This window comes from Micromys minutus (assembly GCF_963924665.1).
Source record: "Micromys minutus genome assembly, chromosome: 10".
In the NCBI taxonomy this organism is placed as follows: Eukaryota; Metazoa; Chordata; class Mammalia; order Rodentia; family Muridae; genus Micromys; species Micromys minutus.
Genome location: NC_137979.1, coordinates 13,028,718 through 13,053,510, shown reverse-complemented (window position 1 = coordinate 13,053,510; position 24,793 = coordinate 13,028,718). Strand labels below are relative to the sequence as shown.

General features: G+C 52.1%; 2 protein-coding genes across 5 annotated transcripts; one reads left to right on the top strand and one right to left on the bottom strand.

The window, feature by feature from the left end:
- Window positions 1–5,725: 5,725 nt before the first annotated feature.
- MIEF2 (mitochondrial elongation factor 2) lies at window positions 5,726–10,519 on the bottom strand. Of its 3 annotated transcripts, XR_013975162.1 has the most exons (5): window positions 10,313–10,452; window positions 8,548–8,700; window positions 8,198–8,354; window positions 6,463–7,665; window positions 5,726–6,105 (listed from the first exon to the last, which is right to left on the bottom strand). XR_013975162.1 is itself a non-coding variant. In XM_080922998.1 (4 exons), the coding sequence occupies exons 2-4, from the start codon at window positions 8,692–8,694 to the stop codon at window positions 6,611–6,613; spliced, it is 1,359 nt and encodes a 452-aa protein (XP_080779124.1). In that variant the 5' UTR covers window positions 8,695–8,700; window positions 10,380–10,519; the 3' UTR covers window positions 5,726–6,610. The 3 variants fall into 3 exon arrangements, 2 of the variants coding, with proteins under 2 accessions (XP_080779124.1, XP_080779123.1); XM_080922998.1 differs by having other exon boundaries at window positions 5,726–7,665; window positions 10,380–10,519; XM_080922997.1 differs by having other exon boundaries at window positions 5,726–7,665.
- Window positions 10,520–11,658: 1,139 nt separating this feature from the next.
- Window positions 11,659–24,720, top strand: FLII (FLII actin remodeling protein). 2 transcript variants are annotated; one of them, XM_080924342.1, is made up of 30 exons: window positions 11,659–11,781; window positions 13,289–13,399; window positions 13,666–13,737; window positions 15,569–15,649; window positions 15,757–15,842; window positions 15,934–16,095; window positions 16,283–16,386; window positions 16,823–16,998; window positions 17,076–17,233; window positions 17,562–17,646; window positions 17,923–18,070; window positions 18,220–18,353; window positions 18,456–18,668; window positions 18,807–18,986; window positions 19,583–19,665; window positions 19,788–19,862; window positions 20,052–20,135; window positions 20,224–20,395; window positions 21,609–21,713; window positions 21,794–21,985; window positions 22,287–22,475; window positions 22,559–22,698; window positions 22,771–23,011; window positions 23,112–23,266; window positions 23,338–23,398; window positions 23,478–23,606; window positions 23,677–23,783; window positions 23,906–24,011; window positions 24,210–24,275; window positions 24,425–24,720. In XM_080924342.1, the coding sequence occupies exons 1-30, from the start codon at window positions 11,719–11,721 to the stop codon at window positions 24,557–24,559; spliced, it is 3,813 nt and encodes a 1,270-aa protein (XP_080780468.1). In that variant the 5' UTR covers window positions 11,659–11,718; the 3' UTR covers window positions 24,560–24,720. The 2 variants fall into 2 exon arrangements, with proteins under 2 accessions (XP_080780468.1, XP_080780467.1); XM_080924341.1 differs by having other exon boundaries at window positions 18,217–18,353.
- Window positions 24,721–24,793: the final 73 nt, after the last annotated feature.

Genomic DNA, 24,793 nt, shown 5'->3' with positions numbered 1-24,793 from the left:
CTGAATGTATGCTACGTGTGTGCAGGTACCCACCAAGGCCAAAAGGGGGCACCGAGTCTATTGAGCTGGAGTTACAGGTGGTTGTAAGCCGTCCAGTGTGGGTGCTAGGACCAAACTCTAGTCCTCTAAAAGGGCAGTGTGGTGATTTGAATATGATTAGCCTAAGGAATGGCACTATTAGGAGGTGTGGCCTTTTTGGAGGAAGTGTGTCACTATGGGGGTGGGCAATGAAACCCTCCTAACCAAATGGGATGCCAGTCTTGTCTGTCTTTGGAACAAGATGTAGAACTCTCAGCTCTTCCAGCCCCATGTCTGCCTGGATGCTGACATGTTTCCTGCCATGATAATGGACTGAACCTCTGAACCTATAAGCCAGCCCCAATTAAATGTCCTTTGTAAGAGTTGCCTAGGTCATGGTGTCTGTTCACAGCTATGAAACCCTAAGACAGAAATTGGTACCAAGAGCGGGGTATTGTTATGGTGGGTCTGACTATGCTTTTGTTTGGAAAAATGTGGATTTTGGGATTTTGGATTTGGGAAGCCATGGAATGCTTTAAATAGGGCTTAGTGGGCCAACCTAGTAAGAACATGGAAGACTGAAGTGCTGAGGGTGATTTGAATTATGTAGGCCTACTGGCCCAAGAGGTTTCAATGGAGAAGAATGTTAGTATATGGCCTAGAGATTTTTGGCTGGTTTTTGCCATTGTCCGAAGAGTTTGCCTAGGGCTAAGGAAGTTTCAAAACAGCCTGGTATAAGTTCTGTTGTGTTGTTACTAAAGTTCACTCTTCCGAAGAGTGTTTTGTTTTTATTTTCTTTTTAGATTTGTTTGTTTGTTTATTTATTTATTTTATGTATATAAATGTACAATGTTGCTCTGATCCCATTAGAGATGGTTGTGAGCCACCACGTGGTTGTGAAGAATTGAACTCAGGACCTCTGGAAGAGGAGTCAGTGCTCTTAACCACTGAGCCATCTCTCCAGCCCCTGAAGAGTGTTCTAATGAATAGCAAGCTTAAAAAGAAAAAATACAAAATGTATGGTTCAAAGAGTAAAAGGGCACCAGGGAGGGCAGTGGAGCTAAATCCTGTGTTCAAGGAAATAAACAGATTAAGGGAGAAGCAACTTTGGGGCAAGATCCACCCAGCTAAATTTAGGTCCAAGCATGGTAATACAAGCCTTTAATCCCAGGAGATAAAGCCAAGCAGATGTCTGAGTTCGAGATCAATCTACAGAACAAGTTCCAGGACAGCCAAGCAGGGCAGTGAGGGAGTTGGAAAACAGAAAGCTAGTGATAGAGTAAGAGGGCCATGCTCCATCACCAGCCAGCAGCAGAACTAGGCAGCTTCAGCCGTGTGGCTCTGGCTCTAGGGTCAAGAATAGACAATTGATGCTGGTCAGCTGGAGCTAAGAAATCAGTGGTGATTAAGAAGAGACCAGTATCACTGAGGTGCAATCTGGGAAGTGTTTTCTGGGCACAAAGAGTCTGTGTTCCAGAGATAGCCAAGGTTGTAGCCTGTGCTGCAGCTGTGCTTGGTAACGTGTAAGAGTCACCCAGGTGGTACTGGTTTTTGAAGGCATGAAGGGGTCATGAAGTGCAGCTGAGACGTGGCACTGTGAGGCCGGAGAAGGCTGTTGTTGAAGGTATAGCCTCAGTTTCAGTTGGTGGCCCAGGATTGAAGAGGTCATGCAGAGAATTTCAAGTTTGGCTCCAGAAGAGAACACCCTCATAAAATCCCAGCTTTTCCCTCCTATCACAGATTAATTTACAGACATTGAATATAATCCAAGAGACTGGGCAGGAGGCACTTAGTGGGTTTGCACGTCATCCCTGCCTCAACTGAGCCTTCAGCCGTGGTTCTATCTGGCCTTGAGCTCATGCTACAGTCTGATGCAGACTTCCAAGCCTGTGAGAGATTTAGGGCATATGTGTCCTTTGGGGACAGGGTGTCCAAAAGGCAGATACTGAGGAGTTGGAGAGATATAGTCCTCTAGTCTCTGCGTGGGGTGGGAAGGGAGATGCCTCCTTCTGGTCTCTGCATGGGTCTTCAATGCCATGTATGGCCTGTGACATTTGCCCATCTGTCTGTCTGTCTCCCTCACCTCTGAGAGAATTTTGTACCCGCAGGGCACTGATGCGAATGATGGGGACTGCTGTATCACTGTGGTGTGTGGTGCTGCTGTGACATGCGTTCACTGGTTCCTGGATGGCATTTCAGCCATTTTGGACATACATATAGCAATGAAATGTTAACCCTTTTAGCTAACTTTAAATGTTCATAGTGTCTGCACCATTTTAGTCTTAACTATTCCACACCCTTGTTCGTCCACCCCCACCCCCATCTTACAGCTGTGCTTGTATTTATGACATAATATGATCTTGAAGCCCTGTCCTACCTCAGCCTCCCAGGTGCTCCAGTGTCGGACATGCACCACTATACCTCGCTCTGCTGACTGTGTGGTTTGAGGTGCCGCTACAGTTACCTTGAGGCAGGATGGGAGGAGTATCATCTGGCTTGTGGGCCCTGCTAATGGAGTTGAACTTCTTCAGACAGCACTGATAAAAAAACCAAAATTGCCTGTGGAGACAAGGTGTATGCCCCAAAGACACTCGGGGCAGTGTCTTAATTAAGCAGGCTTGCCTTAATTTAGGGCCAGGGTCATGTAGCCCATTGAGTCCCTAAGACAGTCTGTTCCCTTAAGCCTGAATAGCACCCACATAAAGCCTTCATTAAAGATCCCAGCTTCTCTTTTCCCTCCTATCACAGGTTAATTTACAGACATTGAGTAGAATCCAAGAGACAGGGCAGGGAGCACTTCGTAAATTTGCCTGCCACTCTTCTGCAGGGTTCATGCTAATCCTTCTGTTTATTGACTGTGCTGCTAAGGTGAGCATCTAAGCAACACATCAGGCAGCATCAGAAGCAGGGAAGGACATTTCTTAGCAGTTTAGAGATGTACCTTGAGAGCCATTCTAATCCTGTACCTATACTCCCACACTCATCCTACCCCGTGTGCACCCACACTCATCCTGTGTGGTGTGCACACAAGTCTCACCCTTCTTGTCTCTCTTCTTCCTTTACCTTTCTACTTTGAAATAAATTCAACTTTGATTCATGTTTGGCTTTCCCTGAAAGTAGTTTGTCAAAGCCACTGTCCTAGTTTGCTTTCTGCTGTTGTGATGTACACTGTGACCAAAAGCAACTTGGGGAGGAAAGATTATTTCATTTTACAGCTTGTAGTCTGTCTTGTAAGGAAGTCAGCAGGAAGCGAGGCAGGGACCATGGGAGAACTGCTTACTGGCTTCGCCCCATGTATTACTCAGTTTTGTTTTCTTGTACAACCAAGAAACACCTGCCCAGGGTTGGCACTGCCCACAGCAGACTGAACCCTTTCACATCAGTTGTTAACCAAGAAAATGTATCACAGTCCCACCCATAAGCCAGTCTGATGGGGACATTTTCTTAATTGAGATTCCTTCATCCCTGGTGACCCTACCTGTGCCATTTTCCTTGGGTGGAAATCTTGGGAAACAACTCTTATGACAGCTGCCATATGTGTCCCTATCATAGACAGTCTGATAGGCAAATCATGTCAGGCCTGCCAGTCCTTTGTTCATTTTCAGACAGAAGCCTGCCCTCCACTGCTGAGCTGTTGCTGGTAATTTTGCTGATGAGGGAAGCCAGGGCAGGCTCTGCCCCTGAGCTGTGCCTGGGCCCCTTTGTGCTAATACAACTATTTTCTTCTGAACATGACAGATTCATCAGCCACCATGGACCAAAGTCTATGCAGATAATACTCCTGGTTGTTCTGTGACTAAGAACTGCTGGACCAGGCTGCGCCAAGGAAATAGCTAGACAAGTCTGGCCTCAGCTTAGTTCCTGACTCCCCTATTCCATACCTATGGAGACTCAGCTGCCTCATTTGTGACGGGATGATATTTTTTAGACAATATGCTGGCTGGTTTTATGTCAGCCTGACATAAGTTAGAGTCATCTGAAAAGAGGAAACTTATTCAAGAAAATGTTTCCATCAGATTGTCCTGTAAGCAAGCCTGTTGTACTGACTCATGACTAATGTGGGAGCCAGCTATGGGAAGGCTCTTTCCTGACTTCTGGAAGAAGGAAGAACAAGCAATTGGGAACATGACAGTGGCACTTATGTCCTCTGCACCAGCTCCTGCCTCCAGGTTCCTTCCCTGCTAGAGTTTTTGCCTTGGCTTCCCCCATTTGGCTGTGACTCTATATGTGAACTAAATAAACCCTTTCCTCCCCAGGTTGCCTTTGGTCATTAGAAAGCAAATCAAGACACCTGCTTCCTACAAGCCTGTCCCTCAGTCATTAATGAGGCCATACAGCGCTACCTCAAATGCCAGCCTCCACACTGGGAAATGGCACTCTGCCTGAAACCCAAATGTGGAGCATTCCTTCTAAAATCCATGAAAATTAAAATTTGAGATGAAAATTTCAGCCATCCACCCACGAAGGTCCAGCCTGTGAACCGAAAAGAAGTCATTAAGGGGCTGGAGAGATGGTTCAGCAGTTAAGAGCACTGACTGCTCTTCCAGAGGTCCCAAGTTCAATCCCCAGCAACCACATGGTGGCTCACAACCATCTGTAATGGGATCTGATGCCCTCTTCTGGTGTGTCTGAAGACAGCTACAGTGTAATTTAAAAAGAGTTTGTTAGGCAATGTAGAGGATCTATGGGTCACCATAGTTGCTGATGTTGCCTTGGGTTATGTACTGGGCTTTTTCTGCTGCGACTGGCTGACTCAAGAAAAACTGTTTTAAAAGACATCTACCTGATTACAAAGGAAAATTATATTAAAAGTGCAAATGTTGGGCTGGAGAGATGGCTCAGCTGTTAAAAGCACTGACTGTTCTTCCAGAGGTCCCGAGTTCAATTCCCAGCAACCACATGGTGGCTCACAACCATCTGTAATGGGATCGGATGTCCCTTTCTGGTGTGTCTGAGGACAGCAACAGTGTACTCACATACATGAAATAAATCTTTTAAAAAGTGCAAATGTTGCCAGGTGTGGTGGGGCATAGCAACACCATGAGTTCGAGGCCATCCTGGTCTATAAATCGAGCCCAGGACAGCCAGAGCTGTTGCACAGTGAAACCCTGTCCAGACAGACAGATAGATGTGCAAATCACAGGCCAACCATACCCGAGACTGAAGGTCCATGTAGAGACTAGAGGACTGTATCTCCCCACCTCCTAACTATCTGTCTCTTGGACACCCTGTCCTCAAAGGACACATATGTCCTAAATTTCTCACAGGCTTGGAAGTCTGCATCAGACTGTAGCATGAGATGAAGGCCAGATAAAACCACGGCTAAAGGCTCAGTTGAGGCAGGGATGGTCTGAACCAAAAGATTGGGCAGTGTCCCTCAGTTGGCGCTTAAGCTGAGGCAGCTGCATTTCAGATGGATCCTCGGTTGTTACAAGGGTACATACATGAAGGCCTCTCAGACCTAACAGCTGTCTTCCCGTAGTGTAGATGGCAGGTCTCAGCTGATTATAGCTGGTAGGTAGGGGATGAGGGTACAGCCACTGAGCCACCTCTTCAGCTTGGAAACATTTTTTTTTTTTTTTTAATCTCCAAGATGACTCTCATGTCTTCACATCCACCCACACGACTTGTGAAGCTCCACCAAACCACCTACAGCCAAGACCATCTTCTGCCAGCAAGAATCACACACACATACAACTGTTTCTCCTTTTATTCACAGCAAGGCATGACTTTGTATCAGTGTGTTTAAGGTCCCCTGGCAGGGGAGATAGTCTCCCTTCCCCAGCCATGCACCTTGGGGTGCAATGTGAGGACACAGACATCTATCATGAACAGTTTGGCACGATGCAGAGGCCCAGGTCTGCACCCAGGCCTTTGGGAAGGGGCATGTCCTCTACCCTGTACTCTAGGAGCAGCCACTATGGGATGGCCTTGCATAGGCAGCACAGAGCTCAGCTCCCCAGTGAGGAAGGGCTTCTCCCAGAGGTAATTTGTGGCCTATAGAGAAAAACCAAGCAGGAGAGAACAAGACCTTCCTTCCCCGGGGTATAAGGCAGGCAGCAAGGGAGTCAACTTCAGCTTCAAGGCCTGAGGACACAATCGGAAAAGCAAATGCACCATCAGGGAATCGTCATCCTTCAACAGCTAAAGAGCTGTCCTCCAGGGCACCTGCTGACTCCCTCTGAGTGCCTCCAGGATACCTGGGGCCGCCACCCACCCAAGAACATTATCCTTTCTTGACAAATACTGGAACCGGCCTTTGCCCAGGTGAAACCTAGGAAATCAAAAGCCCCATCTCATTCTTTGTAAGTTCACCGCTGGTGATGGTGAGCCTGAGCCTTAAGTTAACCCCAGAGGGCTAAGGAGCATCAGTGTGGTTGGCACTGAACGTGGTCGGCCAGGGTAGGCCAGCCACATTCAGATGTCAGCCACCCAGACACTCACCCAGCCACTTGCCCACTTGTGGGCTTAGGTAATGTCGTTCCTCCTCCACTCTGGCTAAAATAAAGCAAACCACACTGCATCGTCCTGGGAGGGAGGTGGCTGCTGCTCTCCAGCATCAGAAAACAAGTGGATCACCGTCCTCCTTCACCTAGAACAGGCTCTCGGGAACCTGGAGACCTCTGTACAGCGCGTAGCCAATGTCATCGATCTCCTCTTCCCGGAAGCTAGCCAAGAGGTTCACGCTGGGGTTAAAGTGACAGGGCAGGCTAGCCTGCTCCAAGCTGCCCACCAAAAACTCCAGCGCTTGCAGAAAACGTTCCCCCAAGGCCTCCTCAGTCCAGGCCAGGTCCTCTTCACCCAGATGCAGAACCACCTGAGTCAGGTGGTTCCAGCCCAGCCGCACCAGAGCGGGATGGCCACGACACACACCACACAGCAGCAGCAACAACCTCCGCCGAGAACCAGCATCCTGGTCATCCAGGGCCCGCAAACGGGCGGTCTCTACTGGATAGAGATCCTGCAGCCAGAGATTGCTGGCCAGCCCCTCCAGGGGCCAAGCCAGCAGAAGGCGGCCATCAGTGCTGGCCCCAGGAACCACCAAGAGCACAGCCAACGTGAACTCCAGGCACTCGTGATGCACTTTTAGCAGCAGCTCCTCGGAAGCCACATTGGGCCAGATCAGACACCCAAGCAGGCTGCCAATGGCTGGCCAGTTGACAGAGGCTGACAGGGCCTTCCGTAGCAGCTCCAGCAAGACACGGGAGGAAAGGTAGCCCCCCACTAGGAAGCGGTCCCAAGGACTGCACCCACGGGGATGGAACTCAATCTGGGTCCTTCGTACAGCCCAGCATCGAGGCTCCCTGGCCACCGTGTCCACGCCAGGTACCAGGCTCCATAGCCCTGGCTCCAACTCCAGAGGCGCTAGCAGGCGCACGTGCTCAGCAGCCCCTGCCTGTAGCCCGTCGTAGAGAGGCCCGCCCGGCACAAGTGCACCAAAGGGCAGCTCTGGGAACTTGCTCCTCAAGTAAGCCTGCAGCTCCAAGCCAATGTCTCCAGCCAGCTGTTTCACCAAAGTCACGTGGGCTTCTGGGACAATCACATGGTTGCGCTCAAACGCCAGCAGCTTCTCCTGGAACGTCAGGCACAAGGGTGCTACAGAGCTGAGCTTAGGTGTCGTCTGAGAATGAGTGGGTGTGGGCCCCACTGCAGAGGGAAGCATCCGGAAGAACACATCAGAAGGCCCCACAAGCTAAGAAAACTCTACCTGCTCACTAGCTGCGTGATGGCACTGGGCTCCACGCTCACCTATAACAGCCACCGAGAAAGCCCCTGACATCAGGTCATAGCACAGTGAGGGCACAGTGACAAAGTTACTGGCCCAGAGTCCCAACACTTTGGCTTCTACAACTATAACAACTTCACGGAGAATGGGTAAGACAGATCCTGCCCCTCTCCAGGCCTCAGTTTCCCCATCTGCAGCTCTCTGCCGTCATATGGTGCAACCTTGCTATAGCAGAGAGCAGACAGGCAAAAACAAGGATCCCGGGGCTGTGGCATAACTCAGCGGTAGAGTTTTTTCTGGGTTTTATCCAGAAAAAACACAAACCTATAATACCTATTAAACATCTCAGGAGACTACAACCCAAAGAGGAGCAGAGATATGTGAAGACTTCAGCTTGTGCAATGGGCACGTACAGGGGACGCCCCACACTAGAGGGAAGCAGTGCAGGCTCACCTGGGGCGGAGGGGGAGGGGGGCACAGGAGATATGGGCTGGCTGAAGGCAGCAGGAGGGGGTTGGGGCTTTGGGTGTGATGTCAGCAGGCTCAGTTCCTTCCAGCTGTCCCCCTTGGTGTCATCCTCATCCGGGGGGCTAGTGGCCCTGTCGATGAGCTATAGGCAAAGTGACACAGATCAGAGCATCTGGGGTCATGGTAAAGCTGTAGTGGGGGAAGCAAACCAGGAAGCTAGGGTGAAAAAGTAGGGACCCTGTGTACCAGTCCAACCTCAAAAAGTCCCACCATCCCCCAGCTCCCCTGTCCTGGCCTCCCGTGGAGGTTTCAGGCAGGCCTTACCCTGGCCTTACCCGCTTTACGGCCAGGGTTGCAATGCCCAGCACTGCAGCCCCGCCCACACCTAGCACCAAACGAGCATTGGCCAAGAGGAAGTCCACCACACTGCCCAGGCCCTCGCCGACATGATGCTTCCTCTGCTTCTGTGAGAACTCTGCCATGGTCACCTGCAAGAGAGGCAGTTCATAGGGCCAGCATGCGTAGGTGCTTAGCAATAGTCAAGAGGGCGGTCTCTGAGGACCCGTGAGAAAGGGACTGCTCAAAGAGTTTCTTGGAGGGAAGCAGGGGACCCAGCAGGCCCCCTCCCTGAAACCTGCAAGCTTCCAAGCCCTGGAAAAGGGCTCATATAAAGACTCCAGGCCTTTCTCCTGACTTCACCCCAAAACCTTGGGAATCTGGGCTCATCATCACCACCTTTGCCCTACGAAGACATGAGTTGCCAAGCCACAAACTGAGTGCTAAGGTCTGGGACTCACAGCACAGTCTAGACTCTTCCACCCACACAGCCTGAGTATATTCCCCACGCCTCCTGGCCAGGTTCTCACACTCCTCATCAGGACCCACTGTGTGAAAGCCTGTCACACTGTGTGAAAGCCTGTCAGGGGGAACCCAAAGCCCTAGAAGACTTGCAACATGGTTTCCAAGAAGCCTGCCCAGGTGGGGCCTGTCAGAGCTTTGATAGACCCGCAGCAAATTCAGGAATCTAATTACTGGCCCCCCAGATCCTGACAAGAAAACTACCTGGGGTAGGGCAACCCCAGCAGAGGCCTGGCTGAAGGCCCCACGGTCCAGTGGTGAGCACGGTAGCCCTAAATAAACACTGAGTCAGGACAGGCTGGCCAGGGAGAGGGGAGGAAGGTGATGGAAGGACCTGTATGATGACCTGGAGAGTTAAGACTGGGGAGTAGGCGACTGGCCGGGTCAAGACACAGAAATCTCCAGGCCCGGTCCATTAAGCCAGAAAGGTCATTGCCTGCTGGGACACCAAGGACTTCAGCCCTTCCTTCAGGGCCATGGCTGCCTTGGGACTTAGTTGCCAAGTGACAAGATGCCCGGGAGTAGCTGAAGCCTAAAGTGCTGTGTGACTCAGCCAAGACACCTGTTCATGCTCCCCAGACTAAAAATAAGGCCCTGTCCTAAGGCCTGACAAGGTCAAAGGCCAGCCAGGGGGCCTACTACGAGCTCAAACCAAAAAAAAAAAAAAAAAAAAAAGCTTCTGCTTCCTTATTGCCTCCCTCAGGCCAGTAAGTCACTTTGCAAACTGAAGGGGCTTACACTCCATCACCTGCGTAAAGTGAGACTCAGTCCTACACCTGGAGTGATCTTGTATTCAACATCCAATAAAGGGGACTAAACATAACCAACTCAGGCCCTGTGTGGTGCTGCAGGCCTTTACTATCAGCACACAGGAGGCAGAGGCAGTCGAATCTCCTCGAGTTCAAGACAAGCCTGGTCGACACACTGAGTTCGAGGACAGCCAGAGCTATACAATAGAACCACTACTCAAAACAAAACAAAAAACAACCTGACTCTACAGCCTGGATGTCATTCATCTGTTCCTTCTTTTGGGCTAAAGTTGACTGCCCTGGATCAGGGCTGGGCAGAAACGGGTAACCACATACAAAAGGCTCTTAGATTCTGTTCAAGAGCTTAGTCCCTGAGGCCCTGGAAATCATGTGTTATACCCAAGTCGAGAGGGCACTGCTGGGATTCGAACTCGGATCTTCAGTTCCCATGTCCTCCCTCCCACCGCACTGGGACCACAGGCCACGCCCCCACCTGCACTGGGATGCAAGCCACGCCCAGCGTTGGGAGACCCCGGCCGCCCCGTGCGCTGTAGCCGTACCTGCGTCCGAGCATCAGCTCATGGACCCAAGGACGCGGCGAATAGGACCCTGGAGGCCCAGAATCCGCCTAGGAATGGAACGTCCAAACCCCGGGAACCGAACGCCGAGGTGCGGGGCGGCAAGTGACCCGAAAGGCACGCTGGACGAGCAGGCCTGCGCTCCAATCCAAGCTCACAACTCCTGCGCACACGTGCTCAAAACTGAGCAGCTCAGCCAATGGTCGCCAGGCACGCCCCTGGACGGTCGGGGGCGGAAACCACAGGCTCACTCCGGATTTAAAGGCGCAAGGCTACGTTGTTAGCGCAAGGTGGGGGAGGTGGTGAGTGTGACAACCATTCAGGGCCTCGCCTAGTTTATTTACTTTGGGAGTGTTTTGTTTTTTGTTTTGTTTTGTTAAGAAAGGGCCTCACACTAAAGCCACGACTGACCACGAATTCTCTCAGCGGTCGTGCCTTAGCCTCTCATCTGACCTTGTGTGTACTTGTAATGGGAGCCTCAGCGTGGAGAAAGCAGTCTGAGCTCACGGTCCCTTGGTAGCCAGGCAGGCAAAACTGCACCTAGCCCAAAGGCGCACATCTTCCTGTCTTTCAAGTTCGCCCCTGCAAGAGTGCCTGGTGGTCTCATTCCCTTTTGGCCTGCCTGGCGAGCAATGGGGAAAGAGCTCTGCCACCTGTTGTGCGAACTCTACCCGTCTCTTCCCTCCTCAAACACTGGGTGCCAGCCCCTGTACATCCATAGAACAGCTGTGTCTGTTTATGGGGAACCTACCAATGTGCTGGCCAGGGCAAGATGGCCACTAACAGCTTGGCCAAAGAGATGCACTGGTCTTCTAGAGCTTGAGACAAGCCAATGAAGAACAGTGGCTGGAGTCCGTGCATCCTGCTCTCTAAGCTGCCACATGCTGAGTACTCATTTGCTCCTGACAACTTTGGGAAGCATGTTACACATGAGCCAAGTTGAGTCCAGAAGCTAAAGGTCTAGAAAAACCCGGAAGTCTCACCACCACCACGGGTCCCTCCCACAGAGACAGCCTGTGTCCCAGACGTAGGGACCACAATCTCTCCGAGGTCACGGCCAGCACCAGGGGCTACAGCAGCCCAAGCAACAGTGTCTGGCCCCCACCCTCCACGCTGCGCCTGGAGACTGGAAGCGGTGATGGTTTCCAGCGGGACCCCTGCAGGCCTCCCCAGTCCCACAGCTCTGGGAGTCGCCCAGCAGCACTTCCCGCAGAGGCCGGGAGGAGGCGCGCGCGGGCTAAAGGGGCGGGGCCGGCGCTGACCCAGCCCGCGGCTCCCGGCCGCCCCGCGCCCGCCCAGCCCGTCTGAAAGCTGCGCCACCATGGAGGCCACCGGGGTGCTGCCGTTCGTGCGCGGCGTGGACCTCAGCGGCAACGACTTCAAGGTTAGCTGGGGAGGTGAGGGAGGCAGAGGGGAAGGGTGACCCCCTTGGCTGTGTCTCCCGGCCGCTCCCTCTGCGCTTCCGGGACCGGCGGGCGGGCCTCCGCGCGTCTTCCCGGGCCTGCCCCGCCCGCGGCGGAAGACCTGGGCCGGGGCTCCCAGATGTGGGGCCGCGCGGAATTTGAGCCCACAGGCCGCGAACCTGACCCCATTGCCACCGAGGGAATACGCCCTAGCCAGCCACCGCCCCCACACTGCGGTCCCGAGAGGTCACTTCTCCCTTCGCAAACCTGGGGTTCTTTCCAGCCCTAGGGGCTTAGGAACAGCCCGTTTGGAGGAGTGTGGTGGGAAGAGATGTGTTCGTAAGGATTGTGACAGGTGCAGGAGGTCCTAGGCGGCTTGTCGGCGCAACTGCTAGACGGATGGGCTAGGGGGACAAGCAACCAGAAGCCCTGGTTGACTGTAAAGAGTCAGGCTATGGGCGTGGTAGCGCACGCCTTTAATTCCAGCCCTCGGGAGGCAAAGGCAGGTGGATCTTTGATTTCGAGGTCGGCCTGGTCTTCAAAGCAACTTCCAGGACACCCATATCTACATAGAGAAACCCTGTCTTGACTTGGAAAAAAAATGTTCCAGCTAGTCTCAGACCTTAGGAGAGGAAAGCTGGACCCGAAGGATGCCTAGAGGCCTGGGCTTTCTCCACTGCCTGGTGTCAGTCCCTTTAGATGTCAGACTGGGGGACACAGGAGAAGGAGGTGGGCTCCTCCGGTGTTCACCTGCATATGGGCACACGTTTGACCCAGAACACAGTCGCCAACACTTTACCCGTCCACACTCCCACTAACCTCACTGTGGTCTCTCTTCTTTCTCAACTGAGAGCATCTGAGTCACTTTGGGGGATGTGACTGGAGGAAGGAAACAGTACCAAAAGGCAACTGAGCTTCATGCTCAGTCAGAACTGCGAGGTGTAGCCGGGAGGTGGTGGCGCATGTCTTTAATCCCAGCACTGGGTAGGCAGAGACAGGCAGATCTCTGTGAGTTTGAGGCCAGCCTGGTCTTCAGAGTGAGTTCCAGGACAGCCAAGGCTACACACAGAGAAAGCCTGTCTTGAAAGACAAACAAAGAAAATGGTCAAGGATGCTGAAGTGGACATTTCATGTGAGGAAGGAGTGAATGAATGAATGAGATTGTTCAAGGAACAGTGAGGAGCTGGGCTCGTAGCAATCTGGGGAGTGTCAGGGGCAAGCTCATCCCAGACAGCCAAACTGCCTGGAACCCCAGGCAAAGCAATGTGAGTGCCTCTAAGCACAGGGCACTGAGAAACCTTTGAAACACACTAGGTTTGGCCTCCCTTAGACTCCAGTTGGAGACACAGGTTTGGGCCAGAACTTTTGTCTTTCTAGGGCTTTCATTTAGTGCCATTTTGTGAGTAAGAAATAGAAATACAAAGTACTTCTCTGGGGACCACAGAAGGTGACCTCCTAGAGCGTACTCTCCTTACTGCCCCCCATCAGGGTGGCTACTTCCCTGAGAATGTTAAGGCTATGACCAGCCTGAGATGGCTAAAGCTGAACCGCACCGGCCTCTGCTACCTGCCTGAGGAACTAGCGGCTCTGCAGAAGCTGGTAAGGGGCATGGGCGGCATGGAGGGTCCCTATCGTAGGCCAGGTGGGCATACCCTGCAAAAAATGGGAGTCCCATTGAGAGAAAACAGAAATAGCTGTGGGCAGAGCTGATGGAGGGGGAGTGGGCACCTCATCTGGGAGGTATGAAAGGAAGGAGAGGGGCCGGATGGGGTGGCCTTCCCAGATGATGCAGAGTTACGGGAACAGCAAGCAGGGGTTAGACATCTTAGGTCCCCACCTGAGCCTCTGGTTCTTGTCCTGTCCAGGAGCACCTGTCTGTGAGCCACAACAATCTGACCACGCTGCACGGGGAACTGTCCAGCCTGCCTTCACTTCGGGTGGGTCATCGTCTCTGCTGTCCGCACCTCTGCCTGTGCTGCTGCAAGAGGGCACCATTGCTCCTCACGTGCAGGAGCTCATATGAATGGGAGAGCTTTCTGAGAGAAAATCGAGGACATTCCAAAGCCCACTAACTCTTTGAACACAGCAGTGTAAAGAGAACATGGTGCTAGGCCATGTTAATGCATCATGTGTGCTTCTTAACCTACCTCATAGGTATAGACCCTCTAGCCACACAAAAGTCACCCCCAGACAGCAGTGTAGCTTGTGTGACTAGGCATGGAAGGTGGCCTGAAAAATCAGGGCCTGGCCAGCCTTACAGGCTTCAGTCAGGATTATCCTTTGCAGGGCCAGAACCCCAAGATGTTCAGGGACCAGGATCTGGACTTGGGCTCCCTGACTCTAGAACAGAGCTTTGCCACTTAACTGGCTTAGTTACTTTTCTTTTGCTGCTGTGACAAAGCACAGGACCAAGACAACTTAAAGAATATATTTCATTTGTGAGCTCACAGTTCCAAGGGTTAGAGTCATGACCATCATAGTGGAGGGAGGGGGGACATGGCAGCAGGCAGGCAGGCATGGCACTAAAGCAATATCTGAGAGCTCCTGTGTTGAGACAACCATGAGACAGAAAGAACTAGCCAAGAGTGGTGTGGGCTTTTGAAACCTCAAAGCTTGCCCTCAGTGATACGCCTTCTCTAATAAGGCCACACCTCCTAACCCTTCCCAAACAGTTCCACCAATCACACTGGTTAAGTAGCTCTGGCAAGTTCCTCCTTTTCCTCCAGCAGGTAGGTTGCACTTAAGAAAATAGATTGCTGAGCAGTATAGGTAGTGGTGCACACCTTTAATCCTAGCACTTAGGAGACAGAGGCAGGCAGATCTCTGAGTTCAAGCCAGCCTGGTCTACAGAGTTGAGTTCCAGTACAACCAGGACTTCTCAGAGAAGCCCTGTGTGGAAGAATCCACAGCCAAACCACAACAATAGCAGGCATGGCTCTTGCTGCATTAGACATGCAGACAAAGAGCATTCACTGTTCCCCTAATCCCAGCCTTCTGCTCAAACTTCTACATGTCTAAGGGAGGTTTCAGGGGTATATAGAGACCATGAAGTGACTTATCTAGTACTGCATAGCTAGAGAATTAGCTGGTTTGCCCTAGCTTGTCAAGGTCATGGCTAGCCTGCAGTGACGGCATCAAACTGTACATAGGACCCAGACATAAATGTAAGCATTCACACATACACATAAAAGGGAAAAGTACATTTTGCTGAGCCAGTGGCATAGAGACCATAATCCCAGCTATGAGAGGCTAAAGTAGACAAACAAAAAGTTCAGGGCCCTTCTGAGCTACCAAAGGAATTCAAGGCCCAGCTGGACAACTACAATTAGTTAACTTTAATCCAGAATAAAAAGTGGAGTTGAAGGTAGTGGTGTATGTCTTTAATCCCAGCACTGGATAGGCAGAGGTGGATGGGTCCCTGAAGTTTGAGGCCAACCTGGTTAAGTTTTACTATCTACATGATGAGACCCTATCTTGGTAAAAAACAGTTGAGTTTGGAAACAGTCCAGTGACAACATGCATGCTTGTCACACACAAAGCTTTGGGCTTTGATCCCAGTACCACAACTCTGAGGGCCCCATGTTGGCCTTGGAGGCACACTGGCACTCACTGGGAGGCTGGGAAGAGCCTACCAGATGGAGTGTGTGAGCAATGGTCAGAGGAGGGAGAATATTCAGTCCTGGCCTCCAGTTTCTGAAGAAACACCTAGCCTGTGCTTCTCTCTAAAGGCAGGAAATGAGGATCATAAATTCTTTCCTTACATCCTAGGCCATTGTAGCTCGGGCCAACAGCCTGAAGAATTCTGGAGTCCCCGATGATATCTTCAAGCTGGATGACCTCTCCGTTCTGGTCAGTGGTTTACCTGCCCATCTGGACCCTGTGATGTTCAATCACAGTGGGTATGGCAGAGGCCATTGGGGGAGGGGGGCTGATTTGACCTTCTTCCTTCTCACTAGGACTTGAGCCATAACCAGTTGACAGAATGCCCTCGGGAGCTGGAGAATGCCAAGAATATGCTGGTGCTCAACCTCAGTCATAACAGGTGCTGGGGAGATCAAAGGCATGGCAGGTGGGTGGTGCAGAGCCAGGTGGGATGGAAGACTGATTTTCAGCCTTTTCCTCCTGCGCTACAGCATCGACTCCATCCCCAACCAGCTGTTCATCAACCTTACGGACTTGCTGTACCTGGACCTCAGTGAGAACCGCCTAGAGAGTCTTCCCCCTCAAATGCGACGCCTCGTGCACCTTCAGACACTGGTGCTGAATGGAAACCCACTGCTACATGCACAGCTCCGGTAGGTGCCTTGCTTTTCCTTGCTTCCTAGGAGTCCTGACCTTTCTTATCCCAGGCCTCATGCCTCAGCACTGACCTGTGCTTGCTAAACGTCATGCCCCACTCTTTGGTCATGCTCTCCTGTCCACTCCATCCCTAGCTACACCCTTGAGTGGACTTACCCTAGGTGACAACTCTTTTCACCACAGGCAGCTCCCAGCCATGATGGCCCTACAGACCCTGCATCTGAGGAATACTCAACGCACCCAGAGCAACCTCCCCACCAGCCTGGAGGGTCTGAGCAACCTTTCAGGTCTGGACTGTCTGGGGAACCCCTACGTTTTCACCCCTTTGAGCTTACCAACCTCCTTGGGAATTAAGGGGCTGAGTCCCACTTTTTCAATTATGTCTCACAGATATGTTAGGTAGGGCCTTGATATGTGACACTGGCTCCCTGGCCTGGCCTGGTACTCACTGTGTAGGCAGGTTGGCCTTGAACTCATAGCAGTCCCATCTCAGCATCTCAAGTGATGAGATTACAGTTCTGCACACAGTGGTCAATTTCCATTGGGTTTCTGTCACTAGGTCACCTGCTATGAAGTGTCCCTCAAACGTAGAAACTGCAGGTCATGGAAGTTACTTGACTAAGGCCACACATCCTGGTGGTAGAATAGTTGGAATTCACACTTAGGCTTGTTCCTGGTGGCTGCTGTATGGTTCCTAACTGCTGTGCCCCTCCAATGTCCCAGATGTGGACCTGTCGTGCAATGACTTGACGAGGGTGCCGGAGTGCCTGTACACCCTCCCCAACCTGCACCGCCTCAATCTCAGCAGCAACCAGATTTCGGAGCTGTCCCTGTGCATTGACCAGTGGGTGCACCTGGAGACCTTGAATCTGTCCCGAAACCAGCTCACCTCCCTGCCTGTGAGCCTGTGCCCGGGACATGGGTGGGCTGGGCAGGAGTGCTAGGTTCTGTTCTGACTGAAGTCCCGCTTCTCCAGTCAGCCATCTGCAAGCTCACCAAGCTGAAGAAGCTGTACCTGAACTCCAACAAGCTGGACTTTGATGGGCTACCTTCTGGCATCGGCAAGCTCACAAGCCTGGAGGAATTCATGGCTGCTAACAACAACCTAGAACTGATTCCAGAGAGTCTCTGCAGGTGCTGGACAGGCTGGGTCAGGGTGGGAGCTGGAGCTTGGTGATCCACCTGCATCCTGGTAATGACTGATTTGCCTTTATGGATGAGGCCCCAACCCATCCCATACCCAGCTTGGGGTTCCCAGAGTATCTTTTAGGAAGCTAATGTTATTGTCTAGGTCAGTAGGGCTTCAGCACCATATTTGTGTGGGTCCCCTCCTCTTCTGAAAACCCCTGGCCCTCATGTGAATGGATCCCTTGCTCTAAGACAAAGAATTGGGAAGGCACCTCTCACCTGGCCCAAACTGTCACACCATGTTCCCTAAGGCTCTGTCTGACTATCTTTACAGGTGCCCAAAGCTGAAGAAACTTGTCCTGAACAAGAACCGCCTGGTGACCCTTCCTGAGGCCATCCACTTTCTGACAGAGATTGAGGTCAGGCAGGCTGAGCCCGTGTTGGAGTGGAGACAGGGTATCAGGAAAGATGGCGCAGAGGGTGTGCCTGTATCTCGGAGACCCAGCAGTAGCCTTCCAGGGGCAGTGCTACTGGGAAGAGCACCCTCTTCTCAGCATACCTTAGTGTCACTGAACCCCACAGGCAGCTGCAGTGGCCAGGGTCAGAATTTAGTTCCTGGTCCCAGCTTTCGACTGAAACTAGAGGCAGTTTGGAGTTGAGTGTCCAGACCAGCAGCACCTCTGCTCACCTAACAGGTCCTGGATGTTCGAGAAAACCCCAGTTTGGTCATGCCGCCCAAGCCTGCCGACCGCACTGCTGAATGGTACAACATCGACTTCTCACTACAGAACCAGCTGAGGCTGGCGGGCGCCTCCCCGGCCACAGTGGCCGCTGCTGCAGCTGGTGAGTGGAATGTGCTCTGGCCCGAGAGCAAGGACACTTTTCTGGAAATGCTTACCTTTCTGCACACTGGATATAAGGGTGGGGTTGGCCTCTGGCTGACTGTCCATTAGCCAGCCTAGTGGCTCAGATGCTTGACCTCCCATCAGTAGGGAGCGGGTCCAAGGACCCCTTGGCTCGAAAGATGCGGCTACGAAGGCGCAAGGACTCAGCACAGGATGTCCAGGCCAAGCAAGTGCTAAAGGGCATGTCAGACGTTGCCCAAGAGAAAAACAAAAACCAAGAGGTAACTCAGGTTAGGGCTGGGCTGGGTAAGCCTGGGCTCTCGGGAAAGAAGAGGCCAGTCTCAGTGTCTCAGGAGAGTTAAGTCCTGCTCCTGTGTCCCCAGGAAAACATAGATGCCCGGACGCCTGGGGGGAAGGTACGGCGCTGGGACCAGGGCCTGGAGAAGCCACGCCTTGACTACTCGGAATTCTTTACGGAGGATGTGGGCCAGCTGCCTGGTTTGACTATCTGGCAAATTGAGAACTTTGTGCCTGTGCTAGTGGAGGAAGCCTTCCATGGCAAGTTCTATGAGGCTGACTGCTACATTGTGCTCAAGGTGGGCCTGGCTCCTAGTATTCTGTGTGGTGTGACGAAGTGAGGCCGAGGGTGGGGGTGGAGGGGTGGTCATGCTGTGGCCTGGAAAGCCAGGAACAGCCCTAGAAGGCCCTCGTGACTGATTAATTGGTCTCTTCAGACCTTCCTGGATGACAGCGGCTCTCTGAACTGGGAGATCTATTACTGGATCGGCGGGGAGGCCACACTTGACAAGAAAGCCTGTTCTGCCATCCACGCTGTCAACCTGCGGAACTACCTGGGTGCTGAGTGCCGTACTATTCGAGAGGAGATGGGCGACGAGAGTGAGGAGTTCCTGCAGGTGCAGCCAGCAGACACAGACCGAAGGGAACTCAGGCCATATGTACAGAGGTGGGGCAGGGAGATGAGGCCAAAGGTAGTAATGAGAGACCTCAGACAGCAAGGTGAGGTCTGGGGGAAGCCTAAGGTGGTCAGAGCCTGAAACTATCGCTGAGCAGGAGGGAGTGGCCAATTGCTTTGGAAGCTGATAGACAGGTTAAGGAATGTAGCTGAGAGATAGGGCTGCTGGGGTAGATTACAGGCTCAGGGTTAAGAGCAGAACCAAACCTAAAAATAAACAAAGCCAGTTGGCAAACTGATTTACCCCCTGCTACTAGCTGGGTTCCCTTTAGAGATAACAGCATGCAGCTGGAAAGCTTACTCTAACACCACCCCCCTGCCCCCTACACCAGGTTTGCAAGCTTCAATAAACACTGCTCAGACTGTCCTCTGTTTGGGACAGTTTTGTGCAACCCTGTGCTCAAGTATATATCTCATCCTGTTTAGAATAACTGTAGGTTTGTACACACACTTCAGCTGTGTAAACTCTACCAAGCCTGACAGGTATTTGGTGGAGGCAGGGAACAACTCAATGATGAACCATCCTCACACACATAGGTGTTTGACAATGACATCTCCTACATTGAAGGCGGAACAGCCAGTGGCTTCTATACTGTGGAAGATACACACTATGTTACCAGGTAAGCATGCAGCGATGGGTGGTATTGGCCTGGACTGCTGGAATTGGGTGGAAGCAAGGGTGTTAATTAAGATCAGGTGGACCTGGATGCCCACAATGACTCATTCTTGCTCTGCTCCCCAGGATGTATCGTGTATATGGGAAAAAGAACATCAAATTGGAACCTGTACCCCTCAAGGGGTCCTCGCTAGATCCAAGGTGAGCACCTGGTACCACAGAAAGCAAGAGTGCTTGACCTCAGTTGCCTCCCCACCTATGAAGAAGCAATCGTGTTAACATCTCAGAGCTTGGCAGAAAAGCCTGAGGTCTGTTCCAAAGGGGGACCAGAGCCCCATCTTTTGGATCAGAGACAGGGAATTACATTACAGCTCTTCCTGTCCTATCCAGGTTTGTGTTTCTCCTGGACCAAGGACTGGACATCTACGTGTGGCGAGGGGCCCAGGCCACACTGAGCAGCACCACTAAGGCCAGGTAGGTGGATCTTATAGAATGTTCTGGGCAAAGGAAGGCATCCCCTAAGAACAGCATGACCTTGCTGAGGGCTTGTGTCTGCCCTTAGGCTCTTTGCAGAGAAAATGAATAAAAATGAGCGGAAAGGGAAGGCAGAAATCACACTCTTGGTGCAGGGCCAAGAGCCCCCAGGGTTCTGGGATGTGCTAGGTGGGGAGCCCTCTGAGATCAAGAAACACGTGCCTGATGACTTCTGGCCGCCTCAGCCCAAGTTATACAAGGTAAGTTATGTGCCAGGTACAGAAAAGCCTGAGGTCAGTACGTTGGTTTTGCTGTGGGCTTTGGGAGAAGAGGAGGGCATCTATTATCTGGATGAGAAGCTCAGGTCTAGAAGGCAGCTTTGAGGATGGATGCTCTTCTGGAAGTTAGACCACACGTCCCAGAACTGAACATTTGCCTTAGTTTCATGAGTGGCAGAAGACTAAGGTTCTTATGAGCAGGAAAGAGGTGAGAAATCAGAAACAACAGTCAGGATCTAGATCAAGCAAGGAAAACTTGTATTTCAATGCCCATCCAGCTGGGTATGGTGGTACACACCTTTAATCTCACCAGAGGCAGGCAAATCTCTATGAGTTTGAGGCCAGCCTGGTCTACATAGCAAGTTCCAGGCCAGCCAGAGATACACAGTGAAACCCTATCTCGGAAACTAGCCCTTCCAGAGCTACAGAGATAGCCTAGTGGTTAAAGGCACTTGTTCTTCCAAAGGACCAAGGATCAAGCATCAGGACCTATATGGTGGCTCTAATTCTAGGGGATATAACAGCTGCCTTCTTCCCTCTCTCCATAGGCACCAAGGATACATGTGATACACATACACACGGGCAAAATATGCATACTTAAAAATAGCAGAGGCTGGAGAGACGGCTCAGTGGTTAAGAGCACTGTTTGTTCTTCCAGAGGTCCTGAGTTTGATTCCCAGAAAGCACATGGTGGCTCATAACCACCTAAACTGGGATCTGATGCCCTCTTCTGGCATGTAGACATACTTGACATACTTGCAGATAGAGCACTCTGTATGCATAAAATAAAATAAATAAAAATCTTTTTAGAAATAGCAATTAAAAGCTGGGCAGTGGTGGTGCCCACCTTTAACCCCAGCACTTGAGAGGCAGAGGTAGGTGGATCGGAGTTTGATGTCAGCCTGGTCTACAGAGTTCCAGGACAGCCAGGGTTACACAGAGAAACCTGCCTAAAAAAAAAAAAAAAAAGGTATTTTAAAATTGTCCTTCCACTGGCTTGGAGTGGGACTCTGTAGGAGAATACTGTCCTGGTGTGGACAAAACCCTGGTACTGTTCCCTGCACTAGGGAAAAAACAAACACTAAACCCTTCCATTGGTTTAAAATGCCATTCCGTTTGAAGGGAAAACAGCAAGGTGGGGAGCCCGGCCCCAGATGTGGTGGGGTCTGCCATTCTCATCAATTCTTCCTGCCAGGTGGGCCTGGGGCTGGGCTACTTAGAGCTTCCGCAGATCAACTACAAACTCTCAGTGGAACACAAAAAACGGCCCAAGGTGGAGCTGATGCCAGGAATGAGGCTGGTAAGATGGAGGAGGTTGGGCATGGGTCCTGTATAGTTCTGTGTTGGCCCAGTGCTGACCTCCTGTCATTTGTCCTACAGCTGCAGAGCCTGCTGGACACGAGATGTGTGTACATCCTGGACTGCTGGTCTGATGTATTCATCTGGCTGGGCCGCAAGTCCCCACGCCTAGTACGTGCCGCTGCACTCAAGCTGGGCCAGGAGCTGTGTGGGATGCTACACCGGCCACGACACACAGTGGTCAGCCGCAGCCTGGAGGGTACCGAGGCGCAGGTATGCCCCCACACTCTTGCTTCCCACCGCTCATCATGCCCTAACCCCTCGCCGCTGGCCAGCTGGCCTACTGTACTGCAGAGGTGGCCCAAGTCGAGTTATCTTTGCAGAACCACCCATTCTGTAGCCTGCCCCAACTGTTTGCTAAACTACACCGCCCCAAGCCGTAGCTCTAGCTCCTGTTTAGACAACATCCCTTGAGTGCTAACCAGCTTTTTCAAGCCTTGCTTGATTCCTCCAGCCTCTATCCTTAATTGTGCTGTACCTCTCTCCAGTTAAAGCATTATACTGTTCTACACAGGTGTTCAAGGCCAAGTTCAAAAATTGGGACGATGTGTTGACGGTGGACTACACTCGAAATGCAGAGGCTGTGCTGCAGGGCCCGGGGCTCTCTGGGAAGGTGAAGCGTGACACTGAGAAGAAAGACCAGATGAAGGCTGACCTCACTGCACTCTTCCTACCTCGGCAACCCCCAATGCCACTGGCTGAGGTGCGGGAGGCCTGTGTGAGGGGGAGGTGTGTGAGGGGGAGGGGCTCTGCACTGCATGGTGCTCAGATCTACTTGGGTAACAGGCAGAGCAGCTGATGGAAGAGTGGAATGAGGACCTGGATGGCATGGAGGGCTTCGTGCTGGAGGGCCGGAAGTTCACTCGCCTGCCAGAGGAGGAGTTTGGCCACTTCTACACACAGGACTGCTATGTCTTCCTCTGCAGGTGACAGAACAAAACCTCAGCCTCTTGTTCCTCTCACTGTGCAACCCTTGCTCACCACTGTTTGAATCACAGGTACTGGGTACCTGTGGAGTACGAGGAGGAAGAGAAGACGGAAGACAAAGAGGGGAAGGCCTCGGCAGAGGGCAGAGAAGGGGAGGAAGCAGCAGCTGAGGCAGAGGAGAAGCAGCCGGAGGAGGATTTTCAGTGCATTGTCTACTTCTGGCAGGGCCGGGAGGCCTCCAACATGGGCTGGCTTACCTTCACATTCAGTCTTCAGAAGAAGTTTGAGAGCCTCTTTCCTGGCAAGCTAGAGGTGTGCACTCACACAGGCCCTGAACCGTGCCCCATAGCCTTGGGTTGACCCTTGAAGGGGAGGCAGGTCTAGGGAACAATCCAGCACTTCTCATCTCCAGGTAGTACGGATGACGCAGCAGCAGGAGAACCCCAAGTTCCTATCCCACTTCAAGAGGAAGTTCATCATCCACCGGGGCAAGAGGAAGGTGGCCCAGGGTACTCTTCAGCCAACCCTCTATCAGATCCGCACCAACGGCAGTGCGCTCTGCACCCGGTGCGTATCTGGCTTGGGGAGGGGGCAGGATTCCATGATGGGGGTAACACTGCTGATCCTCCTTTTCCCAGGTGCATCCAGATCAACACCGACTCCAGCCTTCTCAACTCTGAGTTCTGCTTCATCCTCAAGGTGAGGCTGTGGGCAGGACAGCAGAGCAGGGTGGTGGTGGGCAAGAGTCGAGCTGACCCAAACGCCTGTGCATACCTAGGTCCCCTTTGAAAGCGAGGACAACCAAGGCATTGTATATGCCTGGGTGGGCCGGGCTTCAGACCCTGACGAAGCCAAGCTGGCAGAAGACATCCTGAACACCATGTTTGATGCCTCCTACAGCAAACAGGTGACAGAGGTGGGGACAGGCAGGAAGGTGAGAGTAGATGAGGGCCCTGGCTGACCAGCCCTTCTCACAGGTCATCAACGAAGGCGAGGAGCCAGAGAACTTCTTCTGGGTAGGCATTGGTGCACAGAAACCCTATGATGACGACGCAGAGTACATGAAGCACACAAGGCTCTTCAGGTGAGTGCTCCTTACCCTCCAGTAGCTGCTGTGTAGGCACTGGGACACACAAGGCCTATGACGATGACACAGCACTGGGGGCTCTTCTAACCTTGCCCTTTGCCTTGACTGTTGCCCATCAGGTGCTCCAACGAGAAGGGTTACTTCGCAGTGACTGAGAAATGCTCTGACTTTTGCCAGGATGACCTGGCAGACGATGACATCATGCTGCTAGACAATGGCCAAGAAGTGAGACACTCCCCACCTCGGCTCCGGCCTGCTGGGTTATGAGAAGTGGCAGATGGGAACACTGGGGCTGGGGGAAGCCTTCCCTCCAGCCACATGCCACTCGAGCATCATATAAAGACCCTGGGCTCAATTTTTAGCACCATAAACATCAAAAAGGCCAAGAAACCCATGTGACAATTGTATCCTCTGTCCCCTCAGGTCTACATGTGGGTTGGGACCCAGACAAGCCAAGTGGAGATCAAACTAAGTCTGAAGGCTTGCCAGGTAAGGGAGAGTGCGGAAGCCAGCCTGATGGGCTTCAGGAGCCACCTGTCCCTCCATCATCCTGGACAGACATCTGGGAAGGGGCACTGTGGTCAGTCAGTCCAGCAGGCCTTTAGAGGACTGCCCAGGCCCACTGTTTTCCTTACCAGGTATACATCCAGCACACACGCTCTAAAGAAAATGAGCGGCCACGCCGCCTGCGCCTGGTCCGCAAAGGTAATGAACAGCGTGCCTTCACCCGCTGCTTTCACGCGTGGAGCTCGTTCCGTCAAGCTCCTGCCTAGGCGGTACCTGTGATCCAGACTCCAGTGAGGAAGAGGAGGCCTCCTAGAACCTGCTTCAGCTACCCACATCCAGCAAGCAGCACACAGTCCAAAGCTCCACCAGTGTCCACATGTGTACCCATGTAGTTCAAAAGATATTAAATGCTTTTATTTTCAATATTAAAAAAATCAGTACTTTTAATATTAAAACAACTAGTTTTTTAAAAAAGACAGAAAAGCTGAAGCTGACATCTA